The following is a 21686-nucleotide window of genomic DNA, read 5'->3' as shown; positions in this document are numbered from 1 at the left end:
TCCTCGAGAGCCTGACGAAGCTGATCTTCGGTATATTGAGGCATTATATATAGAAGAAGACATGTGCAAAAGATGAGCCCATTTGGACGCGAATTGAAAATGTTGTGATAAAAGGAGGTTGGGGGTGGGCATTGGGTTGTGGTGGATTTTCGCGTTTTTGTGGGTGCCAGAAACAGGGGGTGCCAGGAAGTGGGTATGTTGACTTATACCCTTACTACCGAAGCAGCCATGGCGTGGCCAGCTGAGTCGTTGAAACGGAAGATCTTCCCCACATGCAGAGACCGGATTCTGAAAACGCAATTTGCTTTACGATCCGTTGCGAGAAGATAGGACCGGAAAGACATTTTAGTCTCCAGGACTGTGATACAGGGCTGAGATCTCCATCCCGAAAGGGATGGAGAATAAGGGACAGAGGAATCATGGCTGAACTCTAGTAGCGTTCCAGTCTGCGATTGGATGTTTTTCATTGCGAGCAACAACATCGAGAGGAGTGCAAGAACTCGGGTCACGTGGAATCTTTTGACTTGTTGTTGTTGGCGGTGGAAATGCATATATGATTGATACGGACGCTCTTGCTCGGCCAGCCTGGCTCCAAGGGATTTTTAAAGAATCAAAGTTCATCTCGGAATCCGAGCATTCTGCAGTATCTTTTCTCATTCCATACACTGGAGACAAGCGTCACCATGGCGTCTATCGAGACTGAAGCACAGACCGAGAGCAGGAAGCTCGTTCTCTGCTTCGATGGCACAGGCAACTCGTTCAGTGGCTCCGGCTCTGACACCAATGTCGTGAAGCTCTTGCGTATGCTCGATCGCAATGACAAGCACCAGTACCACTACTACCAGAGTAAGTAGAGTCAACGCTGAAGATTTCTTTGGGTATAGTAATCTCTTACACACCATTGACAATAGCCGGTATCGGAACATACAACGTTGACGACACGAGTGTCAACAAGAACTGGGTCGGCGAGTTCCGCAGCAATATCTCTCAGAAGATCGACATGGGCTTTGGGAGCACGTTCGATTCCCATGTCATTGCTGGATATCGATTCCTCATGCGCTACTATGAGACGGTAGGTTTGATGCTATGTGTACTCAACGTCTCCTGGTACTGACGATTATCTCAAGGGTGACAGAATCTACATCTTTGGCTTCAGTCGTGGGGCCTTCACCGCCAGATTCCTGTGTCGCATGGTCAACACCGTTGGTCTTCTCTGCAAGGGCAACGAAGAGATGGTACCCTTTGCATACAAACTCTACCAGGACCATCTAGCAAAGGTCAAGAAGAGCGGCAAAGAAGAAAAGGCCACCGTGATCAATCCTACTGATGCCCGAGAGACCAATGGCCAAACAACCAAAAACACGAAGGCCCCCACCGTCAGTACCTACGAAACGCCTGCGAGTCCACCAGATACGCCTGTTGATGAGGCCTTCCCCATCGGAATCAGCAGCTCTAACGACGCAATCAAGAAGCCCAAGGGCTGGAGAAGAAGAGGCAAGAGAAACGAGATGGAGGCCTTCAGCAAGACCTTTTGTCGCAAGGAAGAGGGCGACTGCGGGAAAGAAAACATCAAGGTCTTCTTTCTCGGCATGTGGGACTGCGTCAACTCCGTTGCAGTCCTCGAGAAGGTTGGCGACAAGCCGGCCTCTGTCAAGGGTACCGCAACCTATGTGCGCCATGCTGTTGCTGTGGACGAGTTCCGAGTCAAGTTCAAGCCTGCTCTTCTCGCGCAAGATGTTACCAAACTTTCCAACAAGGGAAGGCACCGCCATGCTGAAGATGACATCAAGGAAGTGTGGTTCCCTGGAAACCATGGCGATGTTGGTGGGGGTTGGTCGGCAATCAAGGATGATCCGACATGGAGAGACAGAGAGCTCCAGAGGATCAGGGAGGAAAAGTTGAAAAACGGTGACTTCAGAACGGATGATATTCCTGACTACTTGAACCCTCCAACTCTTTGGGATAGGTTTTTGAGAATGCTTGGGAGGGGAAGAAAGGCAGAAGAGCTCGATGATAGCGAGGATATGCAGCTGAGCGATATTCCACTTTCTTGGATGATCCGCGAGCTTGAGCTCGCGGACGAGGAGTACATAAAGAAGAGTGAGGAGAACGGTAAGAAGAATGAGACGGGGCTGAAGTGGCGGCCAAGACGCTTGGACAGATTCAAGCAAAGCATCTACCAGGATCAGGTGAAGCAGGAGCAGGCCCTGAAGGGATGGATCCATGACCTTCTTCGACCTGGAAAGGGAATGGGCTACTTCAAGCCATTTATGTGGTACCTGCTTGGTAAGTGACTCTCGGATCATTCATATCTTGACTAGATGACTGACATGATGATTTAACATTTGCAGAGATTTGCCCTCTTATTAAGAGATGGGAACTCGATGACAAGACCAAACAGTGGAAGCTTTGCCAGTGGCCCCTCAACAAAGGCGGTCCTCGAGATATACCCCGCAACGCCATCTTACACGAGTCTCTACACCGACGTCTCCATAATGATGAACACTACGAACCACAAAACAACCATGGAAACTTGAAGGAGGCATGTTTGAAGAAGAACCGTGATCATTACGATCCTCATCAAGACCACGAAAGGGGTTGTGCAGAGAGTTGTTTCCACAACACTTGGAAGTTCAAAGCACATGGAGATCATGCGGATCAAGTCGTGTCTCAGACAACGAATTGAAGAGAGGATCCTCTTCAAGTCGGGTTGCGAATCTGTGCAATTTATTTATTTGAAGAGTTATTTCTACGGGGTCCATTTGTGTAGTCCTTGACTGTATTCAAATTCATATGGTTCAGTTATCTGACAAGTGCCCCGGTGATATTTACGAATGTGCCGGACCAACGATTGTTTGTATATATAGGTGCATGATTAAGCAAGTATCCTCGAGGTATTGAGAGTTAACAATTCAAAGCCTAAGATGTCCTTCGTGATGACCCAAATCTTCTCCGATCTTCAAGATGGAGGGTTCCGGTTCTACTTCTGGAAACCTCTCTGGCCTTGGTAGGTTCTTGTACTTCAGAATCTGCTCTGAGATGCCATTTTCATGCTGCCACTTTAGTATTGGGTCGTGCGCCACACACTGCCTCTTGATGTTGAAATCAGGATACGGATTCTCCTGTGTTCTCATCCAATTATGGGAGATCAAGTCCAAGCTCGGGTTGCAAGTGAGAGCTTGTAAGAGGATATCTATCTGTTGAACATGTTAGAAAGGGTGAAAAGAAAATACCGTGTGCGATTCCGACTCACACAATGTGCCAGGTGTGCCTGGTGTCGTTGTGGCGCCATTGAGCTAGTGCCATCGTCAACCAACGTTCACATACGGTCGCTCGATGACCCCAGTAGACGACTTACATGTTCCTGTAATCATTACCGTAGTAGTAGTCAAAGTAAGCATACTTGCGAACTGCATTCAGGCAGTGAAGTTGATGCTGCATGTCAATTTCAACGAGATACTTGTCCGACCCGACACCCCACTCCTCTGGGATAGAGACAGATATCTCAGGATCTTTGCCCATTTTCCTGAGTGCATCACCACTTATGCCAAAGTACTCAATCCTCGCCATGTCGTCCCAAGCTTTATCGACCTCTTCACTGGGTTGCTCGCGCCATATGCGTGGAGGTGTGTAATCATTGAACAACGTTCCTTTGACCTCGACTGTTTCTAGCTGGATGGGAACATCGTCGAGAATTGGACCTGTGCCACAAATCATTTCAGCAAGACTGAGATTGAATTTAGGTAAGACAAGATTATCCTACTGTAGGGTGACACGCGCTTCATCAGATGGACCGGGTCATTGAGCCATCTCGAAGAGACGAGGAGGACCCCGCATGATGTGAGGAAGAATATCGTATTGACCGCAGTAATGACCTTTGACTGAAGGCTCCATTGTCCTCGAACTTGTCGAGGTTCATGCCATGTTGGCTAGATTTCGTCAGTGAGCTACTACCCAGTTTTCTGAGAACGCGAGTTTCCAATGATTGTAAGCTTACGGTAGGGCACAAATCGTCGGTTGAGTCTTGATCTGAGACACTTTGATAGATCTCTTTCATTTTCGACAAAGAAGTGGTTGATGCCGGAGGTAGGTTTCAGCTCGAGAATACTCCCTGGTAAGAGGCTTGGACATCCCTTTCCGACAGGATGATATCGATAGTGGATCGGAAATCTCGGGGCTCTGATCACCGACAGCGAAAAGAAGGATTCTGCCGACGATGCCGTGATCGCTTGTAATCGTCAGTTGCGATGGTATCACCTGCCAAATCCTGTCAAGCCTCAATTGCATACCTGGTTTACATCGTCGGGTGTCGACCTCACATTCCAATATGATACGGCGGTCTCGAATTAAGTAATACATAAGGATGGCTGAAGGATTCGCCAAGAATGAGGAGGATTGCCAAGAACATGACGATTAAGTACAAAATGGGGATCCATTCCGCGACACTGAGGGGGCAAACCCTCGGCTTGTGAGCAAAGGGGAAGGTTAGCTCGAAACTCGGGCAAAGGAATCGGACTGATCGCTCGATTCTGTCTGGTGGATTTAAGGCGCATAGGAGTAAGCAATTGCATATCATGTCGAAGGGAGGGGTAGAGGAGCGAAAGAAGAGATAACACTCCTCTTGAACCCCGGGGACTGATCCTACAGCGGCGAGGACCGGAACCACCTAAGGTGAACAAAGGTGGCGCTAGTTCATAGACGCGCTGTTTCTACAGCGCAGGTGCTTAGTTGACTGGCGATTGATACAGGTACCAATTCCCAGTGAGCCTTGTTAACTGCCCAGTCTTTTCGGTAACTATGGGTTGTGCGGTGCTTGGCATAGTGGGATGTGTGCCTACCTTCTTCATATGGCTAGAATATTCACCCCCTGTTCAATCGGGGTCAGCCAGTCAAGAGAAAGAGAAGTGAGTCTAGCTAGGAGCGAATGGCTTCATTACTTCATGTGAGATTTACGCATGCCGTGTTTGGTATGAAAGGTGTGAATTCGAGCCGAAGGAACGGAACGAAGGATTGTTGACTGTCACGTTGGCGGCGTGTATTCCGGATTTGTACTCTGCGGGCGTATTGTTCCTCGTGCTGCATTTCGTTAACGCAAGGGGTGCTTACGACTGTCACATCGTGAGTGGTGATCCAGACAGGCCGGAAGAAGGACTAGAGAGAGGGGAAATGTAGAATTGAAAAAGGCATATAATATTGATTCTATCTTGATTGACAGTCGTAACACCATCACTATATTACCGTGCCCAAGATCAGTCCTGTTGCTTTGAGACTTAGTATCATCGCCGTTCTTCTCGTTCTACATCAAAATGCGTGTCCAAACCCTTCTTACCACTGTCGCCGCTTGCGCTTCGTTGGCTTACGCCGCGCCGGTTGCCGTTGAGGCATACGGCCCTCCCCTCAACCCTCACATTCCGGCCGTTGAGTCCAAGAGAGAAAACACGATCGAAGCCTATGGTCCTCCCGTCAACCCTCATATCATCTCGAAGAAAGATGCCGTCGAGGCTTACGGCCCTCCTACCAACCCTCATATCATCTCAAAGAAGGACTCAGTTGTTGAAGCTTACGGTCCTCCTCTGAACCCGCATATTCCCGCTGTTGATACCAAGAGAGACGCGGTCGAAGCTTACGGTCCTCCCACGAACCCTCACATCATCTCCAAGAAGGATACTGTTGTTGATGCATACGGCCCGCCGACAAACCCGCACATTATTTCCAAAGAGTAGGGAAATCGAGAGGAAGTTTTGTACGGAGAAGCAGAAGCAAGGCAACGGCTCGTGACAGCATGGGACAAACATCTATGGATTTTATTGGCTGTATTACGGCAAAGAGTGTGCTTGGAGACATTGAACAGACAGTCTGAAGTATCAATAAAAAGTTGCGAAGCCGAAAATGGAGCCCTCAACCCAACGTCCTCAGGACATCAGAGTCTGGGACTTGTGAATGTAACGCCCATTTTGGCACTTATTGCCTCAAGACAAAACTTTATTCACCGCAAAAGCACACGATTTCCGAAACCGAGAATCGAACTCGGGGCTATGCCTAACCTCTCAAAGAAATGAGAGGGCATCATGTTGGCCACTACACCATATCGGATGTTGATACCTTCAACGTGAAGAATTTGCAGTATCACGGTAGGGTACGTTGTGGTTCTGCCCTAAACGAGTAATGTCGGTGAGATGCAGATTCTCTGTCCTTAGACACCCCACATTCAGGGGAGCTGTCAGGTAGATCTGCCTGGGCTGACCCTGCTTAACTGCACAAGGGTCAACGTGCTTAAGGCCTAGCACGCTAAATACATTGAACTCACCCTTGCTGGATCTAGAGCTAAGTACAGTGGTAAGTCGATCTCCACATTAGTCAAGAAGTCGAGGACCATTGAGAAAACGCTTCTCATTCGAATGTCACTTGAATGCGATTCGCTGATATCGGCGTCCGTGCTATGACGACACCAAAGCTTCTCCTCAGTGCCGCGACCTGCACTTCGCAACACTACGTCTGACATTGAGCCAAAAATGAGGGTTCGCCGATGACTCTTTCAGACAGAGATCGATTTCCATCTCCCACCAACCGACGCAAGGCCCCAATTGCAGTTTTCAAATGGGTGACATGATTCCAGAGAGCACCCGGCCAGTTCGGACCATGGTAGTCGGCGACTCCATGTCTCAAGGCCGTGAAGGGGACTTTGCATGGCGATATAGGCTATGGCAGTGGCTCACAGAAGAGAAGATCAACTTTGAATTTGTTGGTCCGTATGAAGGAACAAAGACTCCGGATCAACCTCGTCCACCGCAACCACCGGCTCTGAAAGACGACCCGCTACCAGCACCTGACATGCCAATAGACCATGGCGGCTATGCTGCAGGCGTGCACTTCAACTCTCACCACTTCTCAGTTTGGGGTCGCCAAGCAACACAGTGTAAAGACCTCATCGAGGAGCAGGTGGCGCGATTCCGGCCTGACTATCTGCTTGTTATGCTTGGCTTCAACGACATGGGCTGGGGTGTCGCGGATGCCGAAAATACTCTCGGTGCCATGAAGAAACTCGTGGATAATGCACGCACTGCGAAATCAGACATCAACTTCGCTCTTGCTGACGTACCGATGCGGACGCCAATTGATGGGGCAGAGAAACTTCCTGCCATGGTGGAAGAGTACAACCAGCTTCTACGAACATCAGTGCCAAAGTGGTCATCCTCTGAGTCTCCGGTTGAGTTAGTGGAGGTCCGGCGTGGATACCATTGTTCTCAAGGAAGTTACGATGGATTACATCCAAATGCTTTGGGCGAATTTCAGATTGCAAGAGCCTTCTCTCGGACTTTGTCCCGAAAGTTTCGCATTGGAACCCAAGATCTCACTATTCCACAAGAGATCCCACAAAGACCGACGCCAGTGCCGGCGAATGTTGTCGCGGAAGCAGTTCCCTACGGGATTTGTGTTAAATGGAATCCGGTATACGGCGCTATCGGCTATGATGTCAGAATTCGCAATAATGACAACCTGCCATGGAAGGAGTCGAGAGCAGATGTAGCCCAGTACAACTCGACGTGGACCCAAGAAGGGCAGGAGTATCAGTACCAAGTCCGGACCTTTAATGGAGAGGGCCTTAGGTCCGCCTGGTCTCATACGGTCTCAGCAACTGCTCACCCGAAAACAGCCCCGGGGCCTAGGAAGATAATCACCAAACCTGACCTGTATCAGGTCCTTGTCAAATGGGAAGAGCCTCAGGGGCAAATCGAAGTGGACCGATACGAGATCATCCTCGTAGACCTCTCATTACCGGGATCTTTTCCGACTGCTATGGCGCTGAGAGAAACTGCGACAACATTCACCGACCTATTGGCAGGCCATCGGTATGGGTTGGCGATCAGTACTTGGACAAACTACGGAGGTGGTGTTCCGGCAGGAGGCCGGAGCTTCATTGCTGGCAACGGCAAGCCATTGACTCCGACTCAGCTCCAAGTTGAGGTTCAGAATCCCATCACCGTGCACCTGAAGTGGGAAGAGTCGAAGGGCGCAGCGGGATATCGCGTTTGGGTGCGGAACCTAGTCGAGGGATCGGACTTCGTAGAAGACGGAGAAACGGAATTTGCGGAGTATGGTATTGCATTTCTGATGCCAGGCGCTTGGAACTTTGAATTTTGTGTTTCTGCATACAACGGAAGCCTCGAGTCGGAGAGATCAGGCAGCATTATTCCACTTAGAGGCGACATAGAATCTCGGTGAGGCGCAATGCTGCCTAGCCGAGGTGGGTTGGAAGCTGTCACTGGACGCCTGGTTTTTAGCGCTTATTTCGGTTTCAGATTTTGAGCTTTGCACATGCAGATGGCTTGAACAGAATTCAGGCGTATAACCGGCTAGGTTTATGACCTGACTTTGGTTTTCCGTCCGATCTTCACATCTTCTGGGTCAACCTTCTCAAAAAGCATCAACGCAAACCCAATACCTCATTAAGATGACAGTTCGGATAGTGCCGATCTCCCTAGAGCACGCTCTTCAAAACCGCTCCGGGAGAGGTACGAAACCAGAATCGTTTGATTTCTTTCACGCACTCGGAACAACAGGATGCTCAGTCCAGTGCGCCATTTTCGATTCATGGAGCACATTATCCCGAGCGGGCACAGCGAAACTGAGGGCAGAACATGACAACTTTACTAAGCACGGGAAGAAAAAGGTTGCTCGAGGAAAGTCTTTCACGTATGGGGACTTGAATCACTCAGCCCAAAATGGCTGTGGGAGCTGCAAGGCTCTGAACACTATGTTCGATAGCGCACTTACCAAGAATTTTGGTCCAATTGCCCCTCTACGACATTCCGCTGGACGGGAAAATTCAGTGGCACTCTAGAAATGGATGCTCCCGATGGCAAAGTGTACTATGTCAGACTTTTCAACGTGGCGGGGTCCAGCAATGTCTTTCGCCGATTACAATCCACCAACGGCGTGGCTGGGGATACCTCTTCCGATCTAAGCTTGCAGAGAATTCGGACTTGGATCAATGACTGCGAACTACACAGCAAATGTGGCACGGGAAAAGACACGAAATTGCCTACGAGGCTCGTTGATGTGACTCAGCCCGGAGACAGACTTGGAGTCCATCTAGTAGTTACATCTGGACAAATAGGCACATACATGTGTCTAAGCCACTGCTGGGGAAAGATCAAGATCAAATGCAAAACGGAAACCGACAATCTGAAAAGACAACTGGAGTCAATACCTTGGTCTTTGCTTCCACCCAGCTTCCAACAGGCAGTCGAGATCACGAGGAAGCTCGGGGTTCGCTATCTCTGGATTGACTCACTTTGCATCATCCAAGATGACAAGATAGATTGGGAGAAAGAGGCAGCTCAGATGGTCAACGTGTACCGCAACTCATACGCCACAATTGCCGTAAGCTGGTCTCATGATTCTGAGGGAGGCTGCTACTAAAAGACAATTCCAAGCCAGTTCTTTCAGATCACTACTGAATGTGGTGACGAATTCAGACTCGCCTTGATAACCGGTGAAAAGCGGGACGAAATGTCGGAATACGCCAGGGTACAAGAGTATTTCCCCCTTTTCAATAGGGCTTGGTGTCTTCAGGAACGTCTCCTCTCGCGGCGGATCATCCATTGCAACTATGGAGAAATGGCATTTGACTGTGCCAACGGGTACTCATGCGAGTGCGGAGGAGAGCAACACCAGAATTGGCACAATTTGATACGGTTCTCCGGCACATATATACCGCTACGATCTCGGTCGAAGTACCTGGCACTGCTGAATAACCCTATAACAACTTCAATAACCGCCATCGCCACAAAGAATGGGAAAATCGATCCTTATGAGAGATGGCACCGCGTTATCGGCGAGTACACCTGCCTCAATCTTACGTTCACGGGGGATATGCTCCCGGCACTTTCAGGCCTTGCTCATGAGACTGCTGAAGTGACAAATGATACCTATCTGGCTGGTATGTGGAAGAATAATCTTGAACAGGACCTCATGTGGCGCGTTGTTACTGTGGCGGATTGGAAGAAGCAACGCGCGAAGATACTAAAACGAGGATGGATCGCCCCGACTTGGTCTTGGGCATCCACAGGAAGTGGCTGCAAAGTAGACTATCCTACGTTTCAGAATGCCGAGTTATTGGACTACAAGACTCCCGGGATTATGGAAACAGCCCAGATAAGCTGTTCACCTTCTGGGGCTGACCTCTATGGCTCGGTGTCCTTTGGCTTCCTGACAGCGGTGATAAAGCGCCTGTCTATCATGATACAGCGACCGTGCTCACACTGGGATCGGAAACGACGTTGGACAAATTGGATTTACGGCAGGTATCTTCTTTATGCCCGGGAAGACAAGCGAGAGTTTCGGGAAGAATGTGCGCCAGTGACTGGTGAGGCACCACTTGAGTTTGGGACTGCGGAATCGGAGGTATGGGTTGACCCTTCAGTTGAGCGAATGAATTCCTGCTTCATACGCAATAGCCGACCTGAAGAATTCCCGGAATTGTGTAGGCATTGCACCTTTCTTCCTGCTGAGTTGATCTACATCAAAGGTTATGGTTTGGGCAGCAGGAATGCTCGGACAAAAGGCACACGGGATTCTTTTCTTATTGTTTCCAAGGACGCGACAAGTTCTTACATCAGAGTAGGGTTATTGGAGGTTATTTGCGATGATTGGGCTGAAAGGCAGATCTGGTATCGAAACGTCTGGGCAGCTGCAAAGCCCGAGACATCGATCACAATCTACTGATCCATAAGTATTGAGACATTCATTACTTTGTTTTTGACGTACTTTCGAATCACGGATGAGATCATACTGTAACTTAGAATACCAGCAATGTTACTTGTTCCATAGTGACCACCTGAATCATATCTCTTCGCAAGGTCATATTAAGTACCAGTGTGAAGGACAAACGCTTAGATAACTACACAATCTTGAAAATCTCACGCCCTGATTTTTCGAAACAATCTTTGAGACGCCCCAGATTCGATACACCCAGTTCCCGCGTATGTTTCCCTTTGATATATTCCCGATATCTTATCAACCAATCTCGAATGCTGGGTTCTGGAGTTGAATGTTCGTTCGGGATGGCCGGCACTTGTGAGAATCCTTGTTCTACAAATCGGACGTAACCAAGACGTTCATACTCAATGTGTCCATCTGCGGTTGCGGCTCGTTTTGATCGAATCACCAGACAGGCCATATCAGGATGGTTACCTGTCTTGGCACCGAAATCCGTTATTCGAATAATGCGAACGGGAATCGACCACCCGGAATTAGCGCCAATGATCGGAGCGTCCAAATGCAAGCCCCTAGTATGGCTGTCGCCTTGGCTGATCCATAAGTTCCCGACAACGAGCCAGACAGGACTGACACCATATTCAACAAGTACTCCCGGCCATTTCACTAGTGTTCCGGAGATTGCAAAAGTTGAAAGTAGAAGGTGGGCAGAGTCAAGCTCTCCGGTTGGATCGACAATACCAGCTGGAACGCAAATTGCTTCCAGAATATCTGCAACAGGAGAGTAATCTTCGCTCCCTATCTTCCCCAACGAGAACCAGCTGCCCTTGCCAGAGTTTCTGCAATCTGAGTCAGAGTCGAAGCGAATAAACTCGTCGTTGTGGTACTCAAGAGATGCCCACGACCATGTCGGGGCCCTCCATGCAATAGGACGCTTTTCAGGTTTATAGACGAGCCACAAAAGATCTAGATGCAACGAGTCCATCCATAGCCCCGCTCGATAGAGTTTCTCGTACTCGGGATTCCACACTTTTGCAATGCCGGCCAAAGCCGGGAAGATGTCCTTTGAAAATGTCAAGTTCAGAGCACAGTAAGACTGTACTGTTTGTCGCCACGTTTTGACGCTTTTGGTCCACTTGGGCGAATGGAGTAGTGCCGGGGTAAACTTGCTGTAGTCCAGGTTTTCGTCTTGGCCATTTCGTGGTGCCGAGGGCGGCAGTCCTTCTGCAATCCAATTGTATTGCCCACTCAACTCGGCCAAACTACCTGAGAACTGGATCTTCTCAGGCAAAGAGGTGGAGGTTGAGATCTCACCGCACTCGCATGTCCTCGCTGAGCGACATTCCCAATTCAATTCAGAACCGGCAAAGTGTACAACTCTACCTGAGAGCAGACGTTCCTGAAACACCCACGCCCGTTTTGTGATAGGGAAGTAGGACCAGAAGCTATCAATATGTAGCAATTCCGAATACGCGTGTAGTTTGAGATCTGAATCATCCACATCATTCATGAGTGACAGCTGGTGCGATTGATGTTTAGGATCCAAGGAAGAGGTGTAAAGCCCGCGGCTGGAGTCGACTGCTTTGGAAGCTGCGAGCGTTATGTAGGCATTCTGATAAATGTCGGACATTTTGGCGGCCTCTCTCTGCCAGTCGAGAGGATCATCCTGAATGATGCAAAGGGAATCGATCCAGATATACTTGAGGCCAAGTCGGTAGGTAAAGTCGATTGCGTCTCTGAAAGTGGGAGGCAGATCTGACCACTGGATTTCATTGGTGAATTGAGAGAGATTCTTCTTCAGTGTTCGCAACAATGGACGCTTGCCCCAAGGGTGGCTCAGGCAGGCGTATTTGCCAGTAGCACCATTCGTCTTGAGCAAACGTACTTCAGACGCCTTTCTGCCAATGCAAATAAGCCTAGTTGGCAGCTTGACCTTACCATCCTTACTACATAGCGGATGGTCTGTTGCACAGTAAAGGAGCCATTCCTTCACTATCTTTAGGGTCGATTCTGAGGCAGTATCCCGGGAGATAGACTTATACTTGGACAGATGCCAGTTGCCGAATCCCAAGGTCGGGAATGGGCGTAAACGTTCAGTCAAGTCGGTATCTAGCTCAACTTCATTAGCCACTCAGCTATCCGGGTATTGAGTTCCAATTGGGATCTGGCAACTTAATCTTACGATAACGACTCGGTTTACTTACGTTCGGATACACAAAACCGAAGTGGATTTCCCCCATCATCACGGATAGCCTCTAGAACACGCGGGAATGACACCCATCCAAGTGATCTGCCAGCAGAAAGGTAGTCGCCATACAGCTTTGAGACTGCTTCGTCGAGAAGTGTACAGAATGGACACCCATCCTTCACCTCCAATTCCCGCAGGCCTGCATCATCGAGGCTTCTCTTACACCTTTGCAGGACTTCGCGGTCACTCTTCACCCGATCACACCACTTAAGAAGCGCACTCAGAAGGACAGGCTTAGACTCAGACTCGAACTCCATGATATTCTGATGATATTGAAATTCAGTGCGAAATCAGTCGCACGCTCGGTTTTTTCTTTGACGGGAGCTCGAGATTGTGTTCTTGGTGTTGGAGCTAATCACAAGTGAGGCAATAAATATTCAAAATTGAGGGGAGAATCACGTGCAGACTTGGCTTCTATGGCCGCCTCCTCACAGCGAGACGGTCTCTTAGTGACACGACCTCTCCAAGAAAAGTTTTGTGTGGCCCAACATGCGACCAGACTAATGGGCTCAACCATTGCCTTCTATCACTTTGTGCCCTTCTCTTCCCCTTCTCTAAGCCTCGACCCTGCGCTCTCTCGGCGCTCCTCTCGTACTCAAGTGAGTAGGGGCTAGTCCTGAGGTTGTATCGCTCAGAGTCATGTCGGACAGCCTTCGCTTTACCTTTCCGGCGTGATTCGAGCTTCTAGTGCTGTTGAGTTGCTTCGAATCCGGGCTCTTGTAATAGATCCATCATCGCCGTATTAGTGTAGAAGAAGTCTTCCAATTGAGCGGCATTCGTCATCCACATCATTGGGTTACCGGGCCTCAAGCTCTCGTCCATGGCATCGATTCCAACGCCCGCGATTCCAGACGTTGGGACCACGTCTGGCGCAGTGCTTGTCATCTGGGCAAACGCGGTGGGTTGCTGCTGCTGCGGATGCTGACCCCCTTCGACCCCTTTTGGTGGGAATCCCAAGGCTGCCAAGTAAGCGTCCATCTCGGCGCTGGCCTGCGTCTGTCGCGACTGAGGCGTTGACGCGCGGAATTCAACGAAATGAAGCGCGACGCTGTAGAGGACTTGGAAGAGGCGGCACATCTTGGCCGCTGCGTCGGACATCTTTGATGTCTCTTGCAAGAACACCACGAAAGAATGCAGTCGTGCCAGGTCTTCCTTGTCTTGGGTCTCAATTACCTGACAGAAGAGAACGATGAAGGGGATGAATGGTGCGAAAAGCACAGTCCTGGATGTAGAAAAGTTTGTGTTAGAAAGCGGTACATCATATGAGTGTTAGTTTGACTGACCAGTGAATGTAGGTTGCAAAGTAAACATCGTGGGACTTGCGCATGATGGCAACGCATTCTTGGTGCTTTTCCAGTGCTGCTCGTGCAGCCTTGATGCATTCAGGACTGAACGTCGTTGGCGACCCTTCAACTCTTGGGGCAGCCCGGTAAACTAGAGTAAGAAGTGAGAGCCGCAGAACGTAATCTGAAGACAGGTAGAACTCTGCAAAGTGCTCCTCTACTCCGTCTTTGGCAAATGCCTGATAATTGGCCTTCATTCCGTAAGTCAAGGTATCCAGGATTCAAAAATTACCTCGGACTTACAGTGGTTTCCTGCGTCTTCTGATCGATGTCGTGGAGAAGGGAGACTAGTTCATGCACCCGCGTCTGGCGAACGTGATACGGTTGAATCATCGAGTCGGGGCTGTAAAGCAGCTCATAGATTTGACCCTGACACTTCGCTGTTCGAATCCACAATACTAAATATGGTAGTATCGGACTTGCAACCGGCTCTTTCAATGATGGTAGAGGCATGGTGATGTGCCAGTCCGGAATTGTCGATGCTCTGCCCAGGCGAAGCGAAAGACTCTTGTCGATGTAATAAACGTTCCAGAAGAGGAACTGATGCCAGTGCATCCCATGAACAGTGGGCTTACCATCGTCCTTTGTGTTCTTAAGAGACTCTGCTCGATGATATCCAAGCGTTTGACATAGTTCTGATGCTTTGGAAGACAGTGTCCAAGCGAGCGTAGGTTTTGAGATTTCAACAGCATGGAAAGTCTTCAAAGGAGTTAGCCCCAATCAATCGCTCGATGACGTCGAAGACGAGACTTACTCCGAAAAGAAGCGCGACAATTACATCAGAAGATGCCGGCAGATGGAGCGGAAGATTTGCTAAACACGTTTCCAGATTCACGCGGCAAATCCTGCAAATAGTCAGTTCTGTGTCGACTTTCAAACGAAGTTTTCATCAGTTGTACTTACTTGGCGTATTCGAAGTACTCTTTCTGTTCATCAACTGACACTTGCGCGGCGTAGTCCGTGAACAGCGAATAGAGGCCTCCGTTCACAGTGATGTAATCATACTCCGAGTAGTTGTCTGAAAAGTAGACATTAAGGCAAAGATCCGGGAACCGACGGGAAGGCAGAAAATCGTATATCCAGGCCATGCCCGTGAGGCGTTGACCTAAGACAACATCGTCCGGTTAGCAGGAGAAACCGAGCGTTCACAAGTCTTTTCTACCGTGCTTACTCTTTGCGATTCTAATAGTGTGCACAGCTTTTTCTATAGGCGGTAACTCAATTCCTTGGGCACGAACCCGCGTAAATGGCTTCGCGTGAGGATATGTCATCTCCCCCGCGGCGGCCGGTTGCTTCAACGCATTGACGATTTGTGATAATGCATCTAGAGTCTCGCCAAGATCTAGACTTGAGTCCTGCAGTGACTCTGTGCTCACGACCTTTTGCAAAAACTCGGTAGCAAACACAGAATGCGCCGCAAGAGAAGAGTCGCCCTCAACAATGCCGCCTTCGCCTTCGTCTGATTGTAGGGTGTGGCTTGCCGTAGTGGCAGGTGTTGAAGTAGATGAGACGCGTTGAGCTGAGCATGGTGGGCCTTCGACTTGAGGCGTGGCGGCTGTAGCCATTGCGAAATTGAGTAGCTCGGCTCGACTTGTATTACTATTAGAAGATGGATTGACTTTCATGTCCTGCAGGAGGCGGATGACCGTCTCGAGCCGACGGTCAATCTGATCAATTTTGCGCTCACTAAGTCGAACATGTTAGTTAAGACTGCACGGCAAGCTATTTGAAGCTTTAGCCTAGTGTAAGGATAGCACATCGTGATGGGCTGCTAAAAGGCGAATACTGTGTTCGATGCTATGCATGCTTACTATTGTGGGGTGATGAGAATTCTGGTCCGTTTTTCCTTGGGCTTGTTGTCGGCATGTGTACACTCGATCTTGGCGTGCGTGCAATATGAACAAGGCGATTCTCTATTGCAGCGGATCTATATCTAGGTCAGTGTCTGCTTCGTTTAAACCCCCATTGCGCCAAGATTAGATAGTTGCGAAGCTTCGCCGTCGCTAACTCCGGGCGGCAGGGACAAGTAAATGGTGTAAATGGCTCTCAACAAGCAAACCAACTCACCTTACGAGCACGGCAAGCGTCACACTAATTATTCCAGTCAGTTCAATATAAATCTTCAAAGGCCATCTGCGTCACTTACAGCCCTGCGAATAGCAATCTGAGGATTCGCTGAAGACGGCTCAGGCGCTTCTTCTGGCGCATCGTCAGGCCCATCCTCATGGCCGCTGGCGTCCAGCTGGCTGTCGTCCATATCTCTCCCTCCGCTAAGCGATAGGCCTGTGGCAAGGGTCCTTTGGGGGCTACTACTCGTCGATCTCGTAGGCGAGTCCTCGGTGTGCAAGCGGACGACGCGGGAGCCGATGAGTGTACAACAAAGATTGTGAGAACTTGAATTTGTTGTCGGCAGAGGCGAGGTCGGGTCCCGAAATATGAGAAAGCTGCTGACAATGCGCCTTCACCCAACTAGGAAGCATTTGCACATGTTTCGTTTTTTATCGTTATTTCTTTTCTCGCGCGCCGTTTCGGGGGCCGCGCGACCCGTCCAAGTCCGCGGGCTGTCGGCTGGATACAATACCCCAATGTGGTAAGTAATGGGTCCAAAGTCTATTTATACGCTGTCAATAGCCACTCTGAAGCTTTCGTCCGAGCAAACTAGTTCAGAATCTTCAGTTCTTTAGTCAGAGCTCCGCTACATAGGCTTTCGCTGCCTGGCGCGCTGTATTTCGCGGTCGATCGGGAGTAGGCGGCCATACCCTTACTGAGAAAATCCAGAATTGGACCTCGTGAGAAGGCATCACGGTCAACGGTTGAAGCATGATACTCAGCGCATGTTAATCCATTCGTGGGGCAGTTGACTCGTTGAATCGTTGAGTAGACGAGCATAGAAAAATTGCCATGGTACCGTAAAAAGGTTTCTTGCCTCGGGGGAAACGCATTGATTGATCGTCGACCGATTGATGTTGAGCCTGCATTCGATGATTTTTTTTGAAGCATTTAATCTTTTGAAGTAGTGGGGTTTTTCTAAAGAAATGAGCGGTGGATCTATCGTACACTTATGTCGATCTCCCGACGACTCTAGTAGTCTTTATAAGTCGGCAGCGACTTGAACCCGTATTCTTCGACCGGGACATTGTTCGCCGGTGGTCCAGCGAATCTCGCGACGAAGGAAAACAGCCCTGACCAGTAGAGAACAAACATGATCGTGTTCAACAGCCAAACTCCCCAGACCGTCTCGGGATGGAGCGAGTGAGGCATGCCGGGTGCCAGCTTTTGCGCGCGAGCAACAGTAGGACGCATTTTCTCTTCATAGTCGCCAAAGGCAGTCTCGAAATTATTCGGATGTTGTAGAATCGCGCCTGCCAGATTGTACGCGCCGCTCATTGCCAAAGTTGTTCCCATCCCAGATAGAGGAGAAGCGCAATACCCAGCATCACCCAGGAGAACAACCCTTCCTTTGCTCCATTTGTCCATCTTGATCTGACAGACAGTATCGTAATAGAAGTCGTCCGTGGCGATCATCTCCTTGATGACGCGATCAGTTTCCCAGCCAAGTCCCTCAAAGTACTCTCGAAGGATGGCTTTTTGAGCATCCGTACTTCCGCCTTTTCGCTCAGCAACAGCCCGTAGCCGTTCATCTTTCTCATTTACAATGGCCATGAAGACCGTTGTTCTATCTTCCACACCAGATGGGCGGATCATGATGCCACGTCGACCGGGTGCATGAAACCAGCGACGCCATGCCGAGTCAGTCGGACCACGAGGCATACTGAAGAAGCCCCCATACATCCCGAGCCTCCTTCTCCTGTCTTCCTCGCCAGCCTCACCCCAAGTCAGAATACGTACTCGACTTTGCACACCATCTGCTCCAACTACCAGGTCAAAGGTTCGTCTTTCGCCGCTCTTGGTGAAGTGGACGTGTACCTTGTCTCCGTCCTGCTCTAGGTCATCAAGAGAATCGCCAAAGATGTACTCGATTCCGGCGCCGCCATCAGCCTGAATTTCGTCATTGACTTTCTGGCTCTGTTCGAGTAGCAACTGTGCCAACCGTCCTCTCAAGATCTCGATATCACTTGTCGGTGTTTGCGTTTTTCCGCTCTTATCCGCTCCAAAAGCTGCCCATACTCGATTCTCCTTGTCGACCAACTGCACTCCTTCTTCGCCAGTGGTAGCTGCCCGGATAGCTGCTTCGAGTCCAAGCTTGCGGATGATGGTCACTCCAGCGCCTCGAACGTCGATGTTCTGGCCTTGAGGGCGAAAGACAGGCGCTCTCTCCAAGATGGTGATGCGCGGCTTCTCAGACGCAGGCGCCGGCGACATCAGCAAGAATGTAGCTAGTGTTGGCCCAGCAATACTGCAGCCTACGATCAAGATGTTTATAGGTGCCATCATAAGACGATTGCTGAGAAACCGACTACGACTCCTATAATAACCGATGCCAAGACTGGGGTTGCCAAGGCCTTTAAAAAGATAATGGGTGATGGTGTTCAAGATCTGTGCAAGGAACAGATGCAAAGACGTTGTGAATCTACGACGTCATTTGGCCGCTATCGAGATCCTGCCGGCATTCTTGTTCCGTGGGCTGACACTGAGCTCATTCCAGGCATTGCCTTTGTGCGGTGGCTGGCCTAAGCACTAGCTGAATGTGGAAGGGCTCGTGGGAGGTTAATAACTCCGGACACCTCGATATTCATTGACACTCTTGAATTCGGTCAATTTGCCTTCGGCATCAACTTCCTTGATGTGCTCTCGGCTTGACATCTCCTGGTGTCTTCTGTCGGCCTTGTAAGAGAATACGAAATAGAGACCCAAGCAACTAAATGTGGGCTATCGTATATTAATGCATATGAATGCTATCACTCGACCTTGACCACAATCTTCCCAACGAATTCTTGAGCAAGCATGGCTTTATAAGCCAGCTTAGCATCATTCCACTCAAAAACTTCCGCAATGATTGGTTTGATCTTGTGTGTCTCAACAAAGGCACTGAGATCCTGTAGCATGCCCAGGCTGCCGTACACCAAGCCTCGGACTAAGATAGAATGTTAGATACAGAAGCTGGATGTTGGAGATTTTCTTACTCGTCTTGGCACCAAAAATAAGTTCCGGAATTAGATCGTGTTTCTCAGAGGCAGACATGAAGCCAATAGCTGATACCAGGCCATCCTGTCGCAGTGCACGTAACAACTCAGCAATGGTCGAAGCACCGACAAAGTCAAGGACTTGGTCAGCACCACGACCACCGGTCAAGTCGAGAACCTCTCGACTTGAGTTGGGATTGTTCTTGTAGTTGATGACATGCTTAGCACCAAGTTTCCGAAGAAGTTCGAGTTTCTCCTCTGAGGTTGAGAAGGCGATGACATCAGCCCCGGCAGCGACGGCGATCTAATGATCGTAAGACCAAGTCAAAAGTATGTTACTATGTTGTATAGCACAACTTACCTGTATCCCAGCAACACTCACACCACCAGTACCCTGAATCACCACAGTGTCTCTCATTTTCAGTTGTTGAGGGCCTCCGAAAAGCGCCTTTCAAGCGCATACATATGGACCGCTGAGAGCTGCAGCTTCCTCAAAGGACAGGTGAGAGGGCAGAGGAGCCAGTGCATCATCAGCAAAGACAGCATATTACTGCAAAACTCCATCAATGTTCTTTCCACCCAGACCAACTTTGATATCAAAGGCAGCTTGAGTTTGGTCAGGTTTCCAAGACGAGTTGGTAGCGTTGATGACCTTGTCGCCCACTTTCCATCTCGATGTTGGCAAATTGACTTCAACGACAGATTGTTTAAAGGTTGCTTTGTAGGTTTGACACACCTAGCACGACCAGGTGTCAAATTAGGATACCGCGACTTTGAGTCAATGTTACTTCGAACCTGTTTCATTCGATGATCTGGAGAGACTCAGAGGAAGTTTCACTGATTCGCATGTTGTTGCGGAATTTCAAGCTGCTTCGACAGACGAACGTGAAGCCGCAGGTAACACAGATCAGATGCGCATGAACTTTGTTATGGCTAGCTCTATTTAAGTGCCGGGATGTTGCTTCTTTCTCTTTCAAATCTTGGGGAGATGTCCGATGATGATGTGGTCTTCGCCTCAACGAACATTCAGATACGGTAACAATAGCTAGATAGTAGGCTACGACTTTCAATACAAGCAAAAGACTTAGGTCAGTCCTCTGATGTTCTTCTAGTACTATTTCTTCCGATCCAGCAACATGCAACCTTGGGAAATGATAGTCTCGTAGCTAAGGACAGCAATGCGCTTACTATGATAAACATATCTCGATTCCTGTGGAACCGGTGACGTCTGCGCCTCCGCCCCTTTAACTTAATGGGCACGGATAAAATTCATACAACTACATATCGAATACGCACACTATTTAAGCATCTACTTAATGCTGTTAAAAACTGTTAATCAGTGTATTCTGTGACCTCGAGATGATCCTGTGCGATCAGGCTGCAGCTGAACGAAACAAACGTAATTCGTTGGGATCTGTAGGTTCTTGATCTATGACCTGCATTTCGCCTACGGACATAAGTCCATCTTGGGCCATTGCCGCTGCGGCTGACCTCGTGTCGCAGCGCCTTGACCGGGAATATTGCTTCTCAACTACAATCCCCTGCGCGCCTGCACCACATATGCAGACAGATAAGTCGCTCAGAGGAATTTTCTGAGTGCATGCAAGGCAGAGTCCCATTTTGTTCTTTCCCTCTTGTTAAGTCTACTTGGACAAACCTGGGTCCGTTGTAGTCGACACTTGCATCGTCAAGGACTAATGTACTTATTGATGAATTCTGGCAACGATTCATCGGGATGCTTTTACTCGATCGCTTACCTTTTACGTGTCGTGCCATTACTTTTGTTACTTACGTTCTACTGGGCTCAAAAGTGACCCCCTTGCCTTGTTCCAACGCCGGTCATCATCAATATGCAGCCACCGATACGCTCCCTCGACTGATTCGGTTGAAAGCTGAGTAGGTGAACAGCTCCTTGATTGGTCCATGCTGCAGGCGACCGACCTCCATGTGCTCGATCTGACCACCCCATTGACCAATGTAGATAAGTAATTGAAATGGCTGCGACGTAGGCGCGAGCCTCGTTTTGGCCCCCATCTTCGTTGAGCCCTTTAAGTCAACATACCCACTTCCTGGCACCCCCCTGTTTCTGGCACCACAAAAACGATGGGATCACAACCCAACCTCCTCATTACTATTAACTATTGATCCTCAACCACACCCACTACAATACAGCTGCCAGCCTCACTAGGGCATTCAGAGTCGCTGGATTCAGCCGTGATAACCTCCTTTTCACCCGCTTCGATTTGAGCCCGATGGATATCCCTGATGTTCGCGAACTTCGTATTGGGATCG

The 21686-nt window shown here is 49.3% G+C and overlaps 11 protein-coding genes across 11 annotated transcripts; 5 read left to right on the top strand and 6 right to left on the bottom strand.

The window, feature by feature from the left end:
• Positions 1 to 203: 203 nt before the first annotated feature.
• Positions 204 to 551, bottom strand: CTAM01_16828 (uncharacterized protein; the record flags this gene model as incomplete). Its single annotated transcript, XM_060532820.1, has 1 exon — positions 204 to 551. The coding sequence occupies one exon, from the start codon at positions 549 to 551 to the stop codon at positions 204 to 206; it is 348 nt and encodes a 115-aa protein (XP_060372612.1).
• Positions 552 to 683: 132 nt separating this feature from the next.
• Positions 684 to 2686, top strand: CTAM01_16827 (uncharacterized protein; the record flags this gene model as incomplete). Its single annotated transcript, XM_060532819.1, has 4 exons — positions 684 to 846; positions 912 to 1072; positions 1128 to 2286; positions 2352 to 2686. The coding sequence occupies 4 exons, from the start codon at positions 684 to 686 to the stop codon at positions 2684 to 2686; spliced, it is 1818 nt and encodes a 605-aa protein (XP_060372611.1).
• A 226-nt stretch (positions 2687 to 2912) lies between these two features.
• On the bottom strand, positions 2913 to 4057 carry CTAM01_16826 (uncharacterized protein; the record flags this gene model as incomplete). Its single annotated transcript, XM_060532818.1, has 5 exons — positions 2913 to 3197; positions 3254 to 3296; positions 3359 to 3701; positions 3764 to 3929; positions 3998 to 4057. The coding sequence occupies 5 exons, from the start codon at positions 4055 to 4057 to the stop codon at positions 2913 to 2915; spliced, it is 897 nt and encodes a 298-aa protein (XP_060372610.1).
• Positions 4058 to 5306: 1249 nt separating this feature from the next.
• CTAM01_16825 (uncharacterized protein) lies at positions 5307 to 5723 on the top strand (the record flags this gene model as incomplete). The annotated part of the gene is made up of 1 exon (XM_060532817.1): positions 5307 to 5723. The coding sequence occupies one exon, from the start codon at positions 5307 to 5309 to the stop codon at positions 5721 to 5723; it is 417 nt and encodes a 138-aa protein (XP_060372609.1).
• An 874-nt stretch (positions 5724 to 6597) lies between these two features.
• CTAM01_16824 (fibronectin type III domain-containing protein) lies at positions 6598 to 8223 on the top strand (the record flags this gene model as incomplete). The annotated part of the gene is made up of 1 exon (XM_060532816.1): positions 6598 to 8223. The coding sequence occupies one exon, from the start codon at positions 6598 to 6600 to the stop codon at positions 8221 to 8223; it is 1626 nt and encodes a 541-aa protein (XP_060372608.1).
• Positions 8224 to 9126: 903 nt separating this feature from the next.
• CTAM01_16823 (heterokaryon incompatibility protein) lies at positions 9127 to 9423 on the top strand (the record flags this gene model as incomplete). Its single annotated transcript, XM_060532815.1, has 1 exon — positions 9127 to 9423. The coding sequence occupies one exon, from the start codon at positions 9127 to 9129 to the stop codon at positions 9421 to 9423; it is 297 nt and encodes a 98-aa protein (XP_060372607.1).
• A 1596-nt stretch (positions 9424 to 11019) lies between these two features.
• On the bottom strand, positions 11020 to 12349 carry CTAM01_16822 (uncharacterized protein; the record flags this gene model as incomplete). The annotated part of the gene is made up of 2 exons (XM_060532814.1): positions 11020 to 11043; positions 11099 to 12349. 2 exons carry the CDS (start codon positions 12347 to 12349, stop codon positions 11020 to 11022), a joined length of 1275 nt encoding a protein of 424 aa, XP_060372606.1.
• A 1302-nt stretch (positions 12350 to 13651) lies between these two features.
• CTAM01_16821 (fungal specific transcription factor) lies at positions 13652 to 16567 on the bottom strand (the record flags this gene model as incomplete). Its single annotated transcript, XM_060532813.1, has 9 exons — positions 13652 to 14189; positions 14251 to 14501; positions 14554 to 15009; positions 15065 to 15155; positions 15214 to 15415; positions 15482 to 15996; positions 16122 to 16237; positions 16378 to 16401; positions 16457 to 16567. The coding sequence occupies 9 exons, from the start codon at positions 16565 to 16567 to the stop codon at positions 13652 to 13654; spliced, it is 2304 nt and encodes a 767-aa protein (XP_060372605.1).
• An 824-nt stretch (positions 16568 to 17391) lies between these two features.
• CTAM01_16820 (oxidoreductase) lies at positions 17392 to 18633 on the bottom strand (the record flags this gene model as incomplete). The annotated part of the gene is made up of 1 exon (XM_060532812.1): positions 17392 to 18633. One exon carries the CDS (start codon positions 18631 to 18633, stop codon positions 17392 to 17394), a length of 1242 nt encoding a protein of 413 aa, XP_060372604.1.
• Positions 18634 to 19169: 536 nt separating this feature from the next.
• CTAM01_16819 (menadione-induced gene-6) lies at positions 19170 to 19812 on the bottom strand (the record flags this gene model as incomplete). Its single annotated transcript, XM_060532811.1, has 3 exons — positions 19170 to 19345; positions 19395 to 19698; positions 19756 to 19812. The coding sequence occupies 3 exons, from the start codon at positions 19810 to 19812 to the stop codon at positions 19170 to 19172; spliced, it is 537 nt and encodes a 178-aa protein (XP_060372603.1).
• Positions 19813 to 21129: 1317 nt separating this feature from the next.
• CTAM01_16818 (uncharacterized protein) lies at positions 21130 to 21294 on the top strand (the record flags this gene model as incomplete). Its single annotated transcript, XM_060532810.1, has 1 exon — positions 21130 to 21294. One exon carries the CDS (start codon positions 21130 to 21132, stop codon positions 21292 to 21294), a length of 165 nt encoding a protein of 54 aa, XP_060372602.1.
• Positions 21295 to 21686: the final 392 nt, after the last annotated feature.

This window comes from Colletotrichum tamarilloi (genome assembly GCF_030869305.1).
Source record: "Colletotrichum tamarilloi strain Tom-12 chromosome Unknown Scaffold_267.1, whole genome shotgun sequence".
Lineage (NCBI taxonomy): Eukaryota > Fungi > Ascomycota > Sordariomycetes > Glomerellales > Glomerellaceae > Colletotrichum > Colletotrichum tamarilloi.
The sequence above is the reverse complement of the archived record's forward strand: the minus strand, read 5'-3'. Positions and strand labels throughout refer to the sequence as shown.